The sequence below is a fragment of the Grus americana genome, chromosome 1, assembly GCF_028858705.1.
Source record: "Grus americana isolate bGruAme1 chromosome 1, bGruAme1.mat, whole genome shotgun sequence".
Taxonomy (NCBI): Eukaryota; Metazoa; Chordata; class Aves; order Gruiformes; family Gruidae; genus Grus; species Grus americana.
This window is the reverse complement of record NC_072852.1, coordinates 75,827,568-75,842,424: the sequence shown is the minus strand read 5'-3', so window position 1 is coordinate 75,842,424 and position 14,857 is coordinate 75,827,568. Positions and strand designations below refer to the sequence as shown.

General features: G+C 40.2%; 1 protein-coding gene across 4 annotated transcripts in view; it reads left to right on the top strand.

Annotated features, from left to right (window-relative positions):
- Window positions 1-14,857, top strand: part of LMNTD1 (lamin tail domain containing 1) — a 208,650-nt gene that overhangs the window by 171,122 nt on the left and 22,671 nt on the right. For 3 of the 4 annotated variants that reach the window (XM_054843525.1, XM_054843534.1, XM_054843544.1), the window contains 5 exons: window positions 1,108-1,294; window positions 3,744-3,863; window positions 5,154-5,371; window positions 6,669-6,841; window positions 13,413-13,507. In XM_054843525.1, coding sequence (XP_054699500.1) covers window positions 1,108-1,294; window positions 3,744-3,863; window positions 5,154-5,371; window positions 6,669-6,841; window positions 13,413-13,507 — 793 coding nt within the window. The remainder of the gene's footprint in view (window positions 1-1,107; window positions 1,295-3,743; window positions 3,864-5,153; window positions 5,372-6,668; window positions 6,842-13,412; window positions 13,508-14,857) is intronic. The other variant, XM_054843552.1, reaches the window with a different exon arrangement.

Here is a 14,857-nt window from a genome sequence, read left to right as displayed (position 1 = left end):
AATCTATCAATGCCAGCGGCAGCCTGGAGGCAGCCTGGCTGTCTTGAGCAAGCGTGACTCACTGCTACACCACACAGCTGAATTATTTGGGGTGGGTGGGCAGTATTTGTCACACTGTCGTGAGGATTTGGCTATGTTAAGCAAGCACATAGGCTGTCTGGGCTGTTGGGTCAACCTTTACTATACACACAGAGGTCTCTGACTTAAGCTTGCTGGAACAAGATGAATGTGGCAAGGGCAAAAGCATGACACACACAGAAGACAGACAAGACACTGCACCAGTGCTAAATAAATTTATCGCAGTAGATGCTGCATCAAAAGCTGAATGATTCTTAGACTTCATTCACAACCTGTCTAATAAGACCTATGATGAGTATTACAGTCTGAGACTGAGTGTTTAAAAGTGTTCCCTTGACATGTGCGCTACTTAAAGGAACACTCAAATGATAAATTTGTTTTCCAGTGCTTAAGGGAGATTGAGTGTTCCCCTGCTCACACAAGAAGTCCCCTATCTTACTGCAGATGCAAAACAGACCCCATTTTGCTGTGATTCTGAAACAAGGAAGGGATGAAATCTCAGTCTTGTAGCATGGAGTCTCTCTGAGTTACTAATAAAGTGTTAATAATGAAGATTTGTCTTTCTCCAGGAAGGAAAAAACAATGAGAGGCAGGAGGAGGAAGGTATGCTGATGGACAGGGGGAATTTTCTAAACTTAGGAAGAGAGTCAGTTACACAGCTCTCACTAATCATACTAGGCTAAATACCCAAGGCGGCCTTAGAGGTTGTAGCCTATATAGATTTAGAAAAAACCAAATTCAAACAGTATACTGATGACTTTTTGCCCCACAAAGAATCTTTTAATTCTGATGGTAATGGATGCTACCTGAGTGTGGAAGTGAAATATAGTATACTAATTTTAATGCACACGGATTTTTTCAGATGGAAGTCACTGCATAAAAAGTAGAATGGCAGTGCTGTAAATATTCTGCCTGTACCTTTACTTACCATTAATTACTGGCATATAGGATAGTTGTTATAAATAAATACATGTATTTTTTCAATTAAACAATACTTTTATACTTTCAAATTATCTTCTGTTCCTTCAGTGCTATTGGAAACTTGAAAATTGCTGAAGTTGATCCAGGTGGTCATTTTGTAAGGATCCTGAACTGTGCCCCTGAAAAAAAGGAAAGTATTGGGAATTATCTCTTGAAGCAGGATGTCCAAGGTCAACCAGCGGCTGTATTTCAGTTTCCCCCCGAGACCAGGATGGGGCCCAACTCCACTGTGACAGTGAGTATGGGGAGTTTGAGTGCCTTTTCTCAGCTGGAAGACTAGGGTACACTCTTAGCCTGACGGTGTAGAGTCAAAGTTAAGTCTGTATTTTCAGAGAGGCTAATACTCACAAATAACAATGAATTCAGAAGAATCTGCTAATGTCCATCATCAGCACAAGCCCGGCATTTGTATGACATGTTCAGCATTTCATGTTGCCCAGCAATGGGAAGCTGTCCCGGAGAGTCCTTGTTTGATACATTCCTTTTTCCAGCTATTGCTCCCATAAAAAGCTCCCCATACTGTCAGAATATTGAGTTGTGCCAGTGTTTGCCAACGGAAGGTGTGAAGTAACAAATAATAGAACTGGAGAGGAAACTAGTTTTATGTGTTGCTACTGAAGCAATTAATATGGTTTTGTGTATAGTCTGAGGTATTATTTTAGTAGGGTCTCAACTGAAGATAAAAAGAAAAGTGATGTTGCTTTCCAGACTGTGCCTACTATCTGAGGACAGCTGTTATCCCGCAGAAAAAGCCATAAACCATTATTCGGGCAATGGGGCTCTGTTCCTGGCTTTGCCTTGGATGACTGCAGGCAAAATGATAACACTCCGTGCCTTAGTTTCCTATTCTGTAAAAGGAAGATAATGATGTGCTCTCCTTTGATGTGGTGCCAGAACTATATGTTAAAAATTCAGTACATGGGCTGCTGCTCTTCAAAAATTACTTCCCCTCCAGCTAGTTCAGATGTATCTTTTTGCCAGTTTGAATAAGAGTTACAGAGGTAGGTAGGATCTAAGATGCAAAGAGTCAGATGCCTTCATCACACCCCAGAAAAGCTTCAAATAGAAATCAACAAATATATGCATCTGATATCTGTGGTAATGAAAAAGGCTTGAATGTGTGAACTAAATGTGACCAACGATCAGTAGTAGCTGTAGCTGAGGAACGTCTGCTGGTATCTGCATGTGGCCTCCAGCAACCGCTGGGATGTAACCACACTCAGAGTGGGCCCAGCCTCTGCTGTACTAGGTAAAGATGCTGGCTGCTTGGCTAGGTGCAAGACACCTTGCAGATCTCCCCAGAAATGGTTTCCTCTTAGTTGGCTTTGACACACCAACCATTCCCACCCACCCCAAAAGCAGTCCTTTCTGAAGCGCTCTGATCTGTGCTGAAGTCATTGACAAGGTTGCTGTTCCCATTATCATTAAAGGGCTCTTGGGTGGACAACTGACTGAGGTAGAAGGTCCACCACAGCTTCTGTTTCAACATATGCAAGCAGAAAATTTCTGCTGGTTTATTAATTTCAAAGGGTTGTATTCAGGCTGCCAACTGTTGCATCTAAAATTCAAGTACAATAGTGTCTGTGTCAGCCAGCCAGCTGGGGAGGACTTTCAGGCCCCAGCTCCCTGTGAGAGTGACAGATGAACCAAGGCAAAATGCTTGAGTTAGATGCCAGTGTAGAGACTTGGAATATGGCCTGAAGCCTCTTTTGCCACCAGTGCTTGTTCTTTTTTCTGAGATGAAAACTGAGGCCTCGCAGAATAAAAGGAGACAAAGTCTGTGTTCATCACCAAGCTCAATGCAGGTCAATACAGCCTTGCGTGAGCCCCCTTACAAGAAAGCTGGAAATGCAAGCTGGTAGGGGCCCAGAAGAGCCACAGTCACTGCTGTCTTCTGGTGTATATGTGAAAAAGCCACAAATACACCTTGGCAGGGTGTCATACGGTGAGCACTTTTGGAAGAGAGCATTTTTTTTTTTTTCCAAGATACTTCTCCTTTAAAATGGAATGAGAATTGTTTCGGCTCCCAGGAAATGGTTGAAGCCGTTTTCTCGCAGATGGCAAATGCCAAATCCTTTAGGAACACCATTTGCAAAAGTATGTTGTAGTTGTATTATGTAAGAGAAATGTTTTCATAACGGGTCCTTTTGCTACTGCATTAGTGATCAAGGTTGCAGATAATTGTGTTCACTTTATAAAGCACAATGTTGTTAAATCTTTTGTATAAGGATAAAAGTACAAAAAATTTCTAGTCTTCAGTAGAGACAGCTTCTCCCTGAACAGAGGGAATCCAGAATCAAGCAGAGACTGGAATTTTAAAGGTGATATCACAGATCTCTTCCAATGCCCCTGGTAATTCAGAAAATAAAAGAAACTGCCTATTTTTAATCTTACTCTCAGCAAGCTAGACCAAAAAGCCCAGGATTTACTGTCACACCTTGAAAAATATGCCTTTGCTAATCTCTGTTAATCCACAGGAGAGGTACTTGAAAATAATCACTATAACTAAGCTGCGAGTCTTGAAATATAGTTCTTTCAGCTTTGATTTCACAGATCAAATAGTGAGCGGTGTTATAAAAATCAAAAAGGAAAAGGAAAACCTGATGTTTTTAGTGAGTTCTTATATTGTATAAATATCCAGGAGCCATTTTGTCTTTAATCTAATGGCTGCTTGATCTTTGCAGGTTTGGGCAGCAGATGCTACAGTGCTTTATAAACCTCCCTCAGATTTTCTTTGGAAGGACCTGGAGAGATTTAGGACAAGCCTTGACTGTGCTACCATTCTCTGTGAGCCTAGCGGTCAAGTGAGTGCCCTGAGCAAAATCACCGCGTTTCCTTACCCAGACAGCTCTATTGCTGGACTTCCTTCAGAGATTTAGGATCATATTGTTAAAATCCTCGTAGAATCAAGCACAAGCAATCCAAACATAGCAAAGCTGTGATCTTTCTCTGTTAACCTTGCTTCAGTGTGGATGTTAATTATTAGGATCTGAAGGACTGAAGAGAAACGGTAGATTGATGACACCACTTGTTGAATGAAAGGCTAACATCCTCACAGCAACTGAAGTGGGGGCTCCACAAGTGTGAATTGCCAGCCCACTGTCCTCTTCCACTGTGTTTCAGCCATGAGGGCTATTCAGCCCGTGGCTGCCCATTAGTAACTGCCATCAACTTGGCAACTGTGTCGAATATTTTTAGGCAAACTTCTGTTGACTTGGGGATGAGAAGGAGCCCAAGGTAATTTCATACCCTATAGTTGTCCGGTGGCAGCTATAGGTTTGGTCATTGTTAGCTAGACAAACTTGAATGAGTGACAATGTGGAAAAGACCTGTGATTTTCATGAACAGTGTTAGTTATACAACTTCCGCAAGGTACTAGAATTTACAGCTTACAAACCGTTAAGTGAATGTTGACTTTTGGTCTCACCTTTTCACATTTACTCCTCTTCTAGCTCAGTTTTGCCATACTTGCTATTACATCAGTGCCAGGGAATCAGAGGCTGAAAGGGAACTTGAGATGTGATTACCTCTGCCAGGATTACTCCTAGCTGTGACTTACCTAGGTAGTTCTGGAAGACCTTCAGTAAGGGAGACAGACTCCCCGATGTCCCCAGCAATCTGCTTTAGTGCCTCACTCTCTGTATGCTTAGAAAAGCTCTTCCTGTGCCTAAACTGAACTTTTTCTGTGTCAGTTTTAGTCCTTTCCTTCTTGTCCTATCCACTGTGGACATGGAGAACAGATTGCTTTTTCTTCCTTCAGCAGCCTTTGATATACTTGCAGAATTGTCATGTCCTCTTTTCTCTCCTTCTTCTGGTTTACTTAATCCGAGCAGTGGAATTTCAAGACCCTTAGATGATGAGTCTACCCTAAATATATTTAAAGACTGGAAATGGATTTTAAAGACCAAAGAGAAAAAGCTAGAATTTGGTGGTTGCGATTAGTATTTATCATTCAAATGATAAATAACTCAGAAATACATTGGAGCACCTACCTTTTCAGCCCTTCCTGGTTTGTCTACAACAAAAATTTATCTTGATGAAAAACATAGAATATAAATAAGCAGTGATACGTTGTTTGTTTGGGTTTTTTTCAGGCTGTGGCTTGGTACACTCCTCTCTACTGGAACAGAAGGCAAGGATGGGTGGCAAAAGAGGAAAGTGAAAAATTTGAGAACATTGTTATGCCAACTTTCTCAACAAGAAAGCAAAAAGAGGGATGGGAAAATGAACAGGAATTTGCAATAACTGATACAGAGTGGAAGAGGGCTGATTCATGGCAAACAAGAAAAAAAAGACAAAGCTTCCTTAAAAGGTATCTGATGTTCATTGTGTGTACTCTGTAATTGCAGCTTTGTGCCAGACTGGCTCTGTAAGTGAATGCTTTTGAATGAGCTTTGTAATTTCGAAAATAAGAATTAACCTTAACCTTCAAGCAGGTATCGAGCCCTAAAGTCCTGATAGGAGTGTGTTCATTGTCAGTCAAGACAAAGTGGAAAGTAAAATCCAAGTAAAATTCTTCTTAAAATGTGACTTTATTATTACATACTATCCTTTGAGCCCCAAGTGTTTGGATGGCACCATTTGGAGACCACAACTTGGAAAGCCTTCAGCCAAAAATATTACTGTTTGCAGAACTGTTTACGTTCATCTTGAGAACGGTGGGCCTGAACTTGGTCTTGTCTCAGCCCAGTGTGCTTTGAAGTGGACTAGGGACTGATAACCATTGCTTTCTAAATTGCTTCAGAACTGTCTTCTAGCCTTTGTATCAAACTTAAAATTGGCAGCACTATGAAAAAGTGTGGTTCATTGGCCTAGCTGCGGACAGTTTAGTTTGAGCTCAGGTCTCAGTCAGGAACCCCTGAGCTGTTTTGAATAAGAAATGCAAAACTGGTGGTTTTTTTCTAAGTCTCCTCCAGAATATTGGTTCCAGGGGCTTTTGAGCCAGGTTTGCAACAGAAAAACATGTATTTCAGAAATAAAGGATTGGCCAATCTGGATATATTTTCACAAAAAAGTAGGCGACATTTCTCATGTTTGGGGTAATTGCTCTTCTCTAAATTTCTTCTCCAGGCTGTGGCTGGAGATAGTGCAAAGATGAACAGTTTTCAGCATAGGTTAAACTGACTGTTCTTTGCAAGCTTTGTTCTTTAAAATGGCTAAATCACTTTTGCTCAAACTCTCCAAAGAAATGAAGTCAGAAGCAGGGAGAAATTAGGTAAAAAAATCAGTGCAAAGAGTTCGAGTCTGGCAGAATTATAACCAAAGCCCTTCCTAGTCCTTTGGTTATATTTTCTACTGTATTTACCAAAGGTAAATTATAATGTGATACGTCAAACAATATAGAAGTTGCAGTTCTTCCATCTACAACTAAATGCAGAATGTGTCAAATATATGTGTGCTGTTTGTTAGGTGTATCGCATAAATTTAATGTATGTGTGCAGTAAACACCGTAAATCTATGCAAAATACAATAATAAAGATGTTAATGCAATACAATAAATAATGAAGTAATAGATAAAATCTACATATTTTTTATATCCTGTGCACATACATGCATGTGCAAAATGTGTGAAATACACAGAGTAAACTTAATTCAATTTCTCTTTACAGGGAGAAAAAGACCTCTGCGTCCCTTTTCCCTAATCAGAGTGCCTGGTGCCAAAGTCCAAACTCTCCCACGCACCCTCACTTCTCTCTGATTAGACCATTAACCATGGGGAATGATGGCAGCAGTTTGTGCAGGCAGTCCCGGTGTCAGTCAGCAAGGCCTGACCCCGTGCCAGGTGAGTTCAACAGCAGATGTGGTATATGCCGTAGCATGCACAGTGGCAATGGGGTGGATTTTCTGACACAAATAGCTCAAGACTTGAAATACATGTATGTTACTACTGCTTACTTCTGTAGCAGTGGTCTCCAAACCTTTTTAATTGTGCACCTGTATCAGTAAAAAATTTTTGAATGTGCACTACCAATATACATACATTTATTTATTTTTTTGTAAATTATATACGTTTACTACTGCAATAATATATCACATCTATGATAAAGCATACACACAAATAGAAATTTAAAAGGATGAGATAAAGATTAAAAAATACAATTTTAAAATTTAATTTTATTTATTAATATTACAAAAATATTTTCTTCCCGCACCCCAATGGATTGTCTTGCACTCCCCCTGGAAGACCACTGCTCTGTAGAGCTGCATATGTCAGTAAGATGTGAGGAGGCTATTGTTAGTAATCCTGATGCATTTAGGAAATGAAACAAAATATTAAGAATCAATAAGAGAAAGAGACTCTTATATTGGCTGTTAATTGCTAATTAGGCAGTGGTGAGAAAGGCAGTGTGTAATTCAGGTGTGTAACACCCAGAAAGCTGTTGACACGCTGGAAAGAGTTCAAGGGAGGATGATAGAGTGAAAAAGTGTCTGAAGAGATTGATTCATGAAGATTAAAAAGAGCTATATGTGTGTGTTGGACAAACAAGGTGATCATCATGCGAGGGGGTTCAAGCATCACAGCAAGAAACAGTCTGCGATCCAGGAAACAGAGCTAGAAGGAATAGGACCAGGAAGGTTTAGGTCAAATATGTAAATAAAAAGGATTTTTAATTATCTAGACTATAGTCTTCCAGTTGTGCTCACTGCACCACTTTAGTATTTTAAACCACTGGCAAGTTTTAAGTGCTCAGCTGCCATTTATTTTAAAGGAACTAGGTATCCAGCTCCTGAAGAGAGCTTTGTAACACTTGTTCTTTCTTAAGTGAACATTTAAAGCCAGACTGGTCAAATTATTTGAATATACTACAGAGGTCAGCCTGTGACTGGCGTGGATAGGTGACTGTGCGGTTGTCAGGAGTTTTTCCCCGTTTCTAGGAGTGCCAGCCTAGGAAGAGCCTTTCAGCTTGAGCCAGGAAAGCCTTTATGCACCTGCTTAGCTTTACACACCCAAATAGTAATCCTGCAGCCAGGGAGGATTGTCAGAAAGATCATTCTCGACTGTTAAATCCAGGCAAAGCAGATTAAAACTTGATGAAGTCAGTTGTAATAGACCTAATTTCATGGTTTGTTTCCTGCTCTGTCTTAATCACTGGTAGCATCAGCTACCGGGTGTTTATTTTGTGTAATCCTGGTTTGTCTTATTTGCTGAAATTTAGTTTGTCTCATTCTGTGTCACTCTGGTCTTCTGCAGAGCTGGGTTCCCCATATCTGTTCTGCTAGTTTCCCAGACAGGGAAAAGCTGGGGACAGAGAGGGAGTCGGCATCTCCCAACTGGGGGTGCTGGTGGCATCAGAGCTTGTATTCTGAGCAAATTCATGAGCAAATGCTGTGGACAAATAGGAGCAGGTCTGTAGAGCAAACCCCTTGATGCTGCAGACCTGGCATCCACCCTGTACACATTTCAAGGGTGATTTACTCTGTTCCAGCTCTAGGCACCTACCTCTGCATGACGTAGGTCCTTTTTGGGTATGAAACTTCCCAGGCTGCTGTGCAGCCCACTCATGCTCACCACTGGACTGCACAAAGTGGTTTCTGTCCGAATATCCTCTTGCAGCCAGAGTGGCTGAGGTTTGACTCCGGAGGACATCTTTTGGCTTCGAGAGGAAGCCCGCTTGTGCACTTCATAGTGCCCCACGATGTGAACCTGAGCACAGCGAGTGGGGGGAGTGGCAACTCCACTCCCCGAGTGCGCTCCTTTTCGGACACAAAGCATTACATGCACACACAGGACATCCTCCAGTACTTCTCCCAAGCCAAAGGGAGTTTGCTGCACACAGTCCTCTTTCCTACATTCCCATCTTTTGTCACATCTCCACAGATGGAGGTCAGTGCTGTTGACATGAGCTACATTTGGTTTCAGCTTTCAAGATTTCTTCCTTGCAAGTGCTAGGACTAAAAACTTTTTCAATAAAGCAAGCAATATGAAACCAAAACAAAACACCTCTGAGACTGTAATGCAATCACATTGTTCCAGCACCCAGGAATGCAGGCACAGAGATAGGGCCTGCCTGCAAATTTATTTTCTGAGTGTGGGAACTCTGAAGGCAGAATTCAAAGCAAGGTGGTCTGTCACGCATTAAATATATCTGATTTTCTGTAGGTTTTTACATGCAACCTGCATATCCTCAGTCTCTCTTTCTCAGATCTTTGCAAAAGATAATTCAGCTCTATTTACTTATGGTTCATTTGCAGTTCTTTTCACTACTGAATTACCAAATTATTCCTTTTAATACTGCCAGGAAAGTTAATAATATCCAAGATCTCAGATTAAAAATTAAATATCGGTATAACCATTATTTTCCTCTGATAAATATTCATGTGTAGTACATATTACTGCCGGATTTTTCCAGAAATGAATAGAGAAAGAGATGTAAGCATCATTCTTATTTTATTACAACGCAAAAATTACAAGTGCTTTAGGCAGATTTATACAAGCATGCCGCTAGACATTGTTACTGACAGTGGTGAAATGATGATTTTCAAATATATGACGGAATGATGATTTTGAAATGTATGACTGCTTTCTTTTTTTCTTTTTTCTTTTTCTTTCCTTGCTTAAAAATTTTTAACTAGCAGGCTTATAACTGACATGAACAACTGGGGTCCATAGTAACATGCATAAATGCTTGCTTAGGTCCTGGTCCAAGAAAGCTTCCGTTTTCAGTAAAGACTTTTTCAACTTGTTCATAAATGCTTCATAATATCAGACACTTACAGAAATCAGTATTGTTAACTTACTTGTTTTCCTCTGCAAATACACTTTTAATCACTATTATCTTTAAATAGGGGTAGTTATTTTCGTAATGCCATAATACAGCAAAGTTAGGTCAGTGCCTTTGAATCAAATTAGTGATTCAAAGTATTTTTGTATTTTCCTCTTAGATACTTAGTTTTGCTTTTGTAAATCAGTTTAGTATATGCTCATGTTTCAGAAGTACAGTACTCAAAACTGCAAAGAGTTGGGCCTCACAGATTATATTGTTTGATGGTATTTGCTTATTAGCTTCAAATATTTAGTTTCTCATTCATCTGTTGTACCCTTTCTAGCTCCTAGCTCTCCTCTATGATAATCAAACATTATCTTTTCAGTGTCTTTTTGAGGGATGTTAATAGCAGCAGTCCACAACATTCCAGTACAGAACAAAGTGTGTTTAGGGGCATGATGGTGTCTCAAGAACTGTTTGCCTCTCCTCACGCAGCTCAGCATTTTACCTTTCTAGGTGCTACAGAACAGGATTTTCCACCACCCAGTTCCAGTGACTCCTCTGGCTTTATTTTGGAGTCGTTGCAGTTGATAAGATGATGGTATGGTGTGTGGCAGCTCTTCCTTTCAGCACATACCTATCCATATGGAATTTTAACTAGCACCTTACTCTTTGTCCACTTTGCCTTCTGAGTCCCTCCTGAAGCTCTTCAGAACAGTTTTCTTTGGCGCTGACAGCAAAAGACCTCGCAAGTTATCTACAGATGGTTTCACTTCATTTCTCGCTATCCTTACTTTATAGTCTATTAATTGTTGAACTGTCTGTTTGCTTTCCTTTTCGCCCAAGTATCCTCATTTTCTTCTCAGACTGAGAGATAGGAGGGGAAAAGCTGCTATACCATAGGTCACAAAGTTTGAGCTGAGCTCCTGCTTCCCATTTTCCTGAGAAATGCATCACTCTGTTGATGGCATTCTGGTGTTGTTGTTGATGAATTTCACTCTGAATCAAAATGCTCAGCTGTGAATTTTGCAAGGAGTTTAAAAATAACCATGGAGCGTATTGTGAAGCGAGCACTTTGAAGCCTCAGCCAAAACCAGCGAGTTTTGTCAATCAGAATGTTTCCCCGTTGCTGAGGAACACTAATTAAGCTTTCAGTGGCAAATTGAAACTGCAGACAAGGAACATATTTAGCACACATTTTCAGTGAAAACGAGCCAATTCCTGCCACCGTCTTCTCTAGCAAGTGGATCAAGCCTGTTAGCTTTCTATTCTTCCCACTGCTTCTCCTGGGTTTTGTCCCAGAAATTGAGAGTTGAATGAGATGAGATGCACTCATATCATGATGCATTTGCTCTCTTGACTTGTCCCAAGGCCTTCCATAGTCTACAGGACTGCCCATGTAATTTCCAGTTAGCAGTGAGAAATGTTTACAGATTCATCTCTTTTCTCATAGGCTGCTGACATATTGTAGACAAGATCAAGCAATTATATTGGCTGTTATAAATTATATTATACAAACACACAGATGCACTTTTTGAGTAGAAAGAGGTCAAACAAGATATTACAGTGATATTCCATTGTAAGAAACTAAGTCAGCTGCTTTGTCCAGTTGATCAGTTGACCAGTGCGGATCAATGAACTGTTCCTATCATTACTAAGACACAAAACGAAGCATCTCAGCTTGCTCAACACAGTGCCGTTCACCCTGGCTGGCAGCCAGGTGCTCCAGTAGTCTGCACCTTTGAGTGTGTTTATGTGCCCTCTGCCAGTTTAAGTTCTTCTGTGGCCTTCAAAACCTTAAAATAACTTTTCAGTTTCTCGCTGATGCAGATTATCTGGAATTCCAAGGTTCTGCAGCGCTGAGAAAGAGGATGGTCCAGTCAAGGAGACCACTCTGGTGCAGAAAGCTATCAAAATATCCTGAACCATCATTTTATGAGAAACAGAGTAATTCTGGTTTCTTTATTCTCAGCCGTGATATTTTATGACCTGACACTGTGTTTCCCTACCTGCCAGTCAGGATGCCAGTCTGTCAAAATTATTTCCTTATCTATTTGTTGTTTACTACTTAAAAACCACTGAGGTAGTGTGCATTTGCGTATTTTCAGTGCTTCAGGAAAAAAAAAAGCAACTTGTTATTCTGACCTAGAAGTTTGGAGGAGGGAAAAACTTGGGAAAATCAAGGGGATAAATAATAATTCTCTGTGGCCAAATATAGAAATTGTGAAAGGAATTAAAGATTATTGCCCACGTCTTCAAATAATATCAACAAGCACAGCTCTTTCAACTCACCTCCTTCTATCATGGTCAAATAAATTACATTATGAATACTTCAGCACCACTGAAAACAAATCCAAGATTTATCCATGGTTCTGTTGAGAGAAAAAGAAGGTGGCATTCGATAAGAGGCTTTCTTAAGACTGTAGGAAACCCACATACCTCTGCCACTTTTGATGTGGGTGACCAGAGGTGATGGTAGGATGTGTGTAGCAGGCTCTCCTGTGAACTGCCTCAGAAAGTCAGTAGCGTCAACCTGCTTGGTGTTCATTAGTGTCACTTACCAGACAAAACATCATCACCAAGCTGAGATGTGCTAACACATTTGGCACTTGCAAACTCCACTTGCCACTGAGAGGAAAATCTGGAGAGCCATAGTGCCCTTGAGATGTTAGTGCTTCTAAGCACACAAATCCCCTGGAAATATCAGCAGAGCTGTCTGAGTGAAAAGTACATTTCTTGTGCTTTGCTTTTCTTGCAAGGTGGTCACAATGGGGAAACTGTGGTTGCAAGTGTCAGGTTGGCCTGTGAAAAAGCAATTCTCTCCTGGATAATTTTGGCAGAACAGCCTGACCTTCAAGAAACCATGACTAAGGATGGTCCTTTATCTTCTTGTCACCCATTACAGCATACAGTCTGTGACCGAGTCATGTAACAGAGTGATAAAATGAAGTCCAGAGAAAATTGCTCTTATGTAATAACAATACCCAGCACTTATGAAATCTCCAAGTGAACTTGCTTAAAGGTGGTGTTCGTGTCAGTAGAAATGTGGAGTCATTTAAAAGCTGATTCTATGGTCAAAGTATGTCCAGGGCTGAGATTAGGTTTGAACGCAGCTCAAGGAACTGACAGAAATCCAGGGCCAAGGAGTGAAAAAGCTTGTTCCCTCCCTGCCAGGAATTTATGGACAACTGCAGGCAGTGAAAACAGGGAGCCAAAGACATGATGATTTTTGTAGTGAGACTTGTGGAGATAGTATAAGGCAGATTGTCTGAGAGCATCAACTGGAAAGAAAGTGACAGTGAGGAGGAAAATGATGTGATTTCCCATCAGAGGCTGCTAAGGCTTTAGAGAAGTACATGTTGTTCAAGGACAGCCAGTGCAACTGTGATTTTGGCCAACCAATGCTTGCTGAAATCCAACTCAACCAAAAGTCTGCAAGACAGAGTTTGATCCTTTGAAGTAAAGGTATCTTAGTGACAGCTAGTGACCTTGCATGTGATTGTATATTTATTCCAATGTGGCTTTTATTTAAAATGTTCTTCCATAAGGTCAGAGGAAACAGAGTTTTTGTTGTTAGCATGCTTGTTTCCTAAATTTACTTTCTTTTTGAAGTAGGTACGTGGAAATAATGACTGTTGTCATCAACAGGCACTCTGTATGCAGGAGCTAGCCGGAAGAAAAATCCTTCAGCTCCCAACTATGTGAGTGAGGAAGGCAGAAGGCGGCCTACCCGGTCAGCAGGAGTGAGTAGAGTTGCTACAATTCAGTTTTCAAAATAAACAAACAAAAAAACAAAACAAAGAAAAGAACAGTAGAGTTTTTAAAAACCCCACAATTCAGAATACAAGAAGTTCTTTATTTTGTTGGATTCTTTTAGTCTTCTTTCTGTCAGAAAGACCTACACCAGAACCACAAATGCAAAGCATCTGGATTCAGGCATTGCAACTAGATCACAGCTACATGCTTCTAATTCTAGTGCACTTTATGGTTGCATCTTGGATTTGCTTTAAGTTGCAACCTATTTACACTGTTCCTTCTAGGAAAAAGAAGGTTTAAGTGCACACCCTGACATATTTTTTTATCTATTCGAACACTCTTTTGCTTGCACTACCCTACCTAAAGACCTAGAATCTGGGGTCAGTAATGAAGCCCTCGTATGTAAATATGTAGACCCTCAAACTTTGAGTTGTTGCAAGTTCCTCTTTCAAACTTCTTGATTTCTAGACTCATCCCTGGGAGTTGGTTGTTTGATTTTACTTAATATCAGTTGCATGATTCATTGCAATGCAGAATATTTTATCTATATTTTTATTTGCACTACAAATTATCATTAGATATGCAGATGTTGGAAGTATCTTGCGACATGTTAAATATCATTCCTATTTCCTATCTCTACCTCATAGGTTGTGTTACAAAAGCCATAGGAATTGATGGATTTTGTTCATCAAACAACTTATAAATACAACTCATTGCCATAATTATTTAAATTGTGCAATACATATTGATGTTACTTACAAAGGTTAATGTTCTCCAAAGTGCTGTATACATTTACTTATATATATATGTATAAGTAATAATAAGAAAAAGAATAGTCAGCCTATCTACATCAGGTAGAAACAAAGAAGACAAGAAACTGGAGGATTATTGCTTGTGGCTGTCTGCTCACTGTATACATGAAGTGGGGCTCTTTGCCCAGGTAAGACTTACATAAACAAATACATCAGTGCTACAGTTTTGCCTTATGTAAAATGATAATACGAACACCTGTCTCCTAGGGGTGGTGTGAGTCAGCAGTCTTTGTAAAAAGGTTTTTCTATCTTTAGATGAGAGGCACTTTAGAAGTGCAACGAATTAGTGTTTTTCTCAGTGACACTAGATTAAATGCTTTCTGATTAAGAATCTAGAGTTCCTGAGAAACTTGCTGAATTAAAATGACCTGAACACTCAAGAAAGCCATGACCAAGTAATTTGCTTTCTAGTCTCTAGGTTTGCTACATGATGGTCAAGGTTTAGTGGAACTATTGCAATAGCCAAAGACAACTATAGGACATTTTACACTCAGCACTATGGGCTTGATGCCTGTTCACACTGTG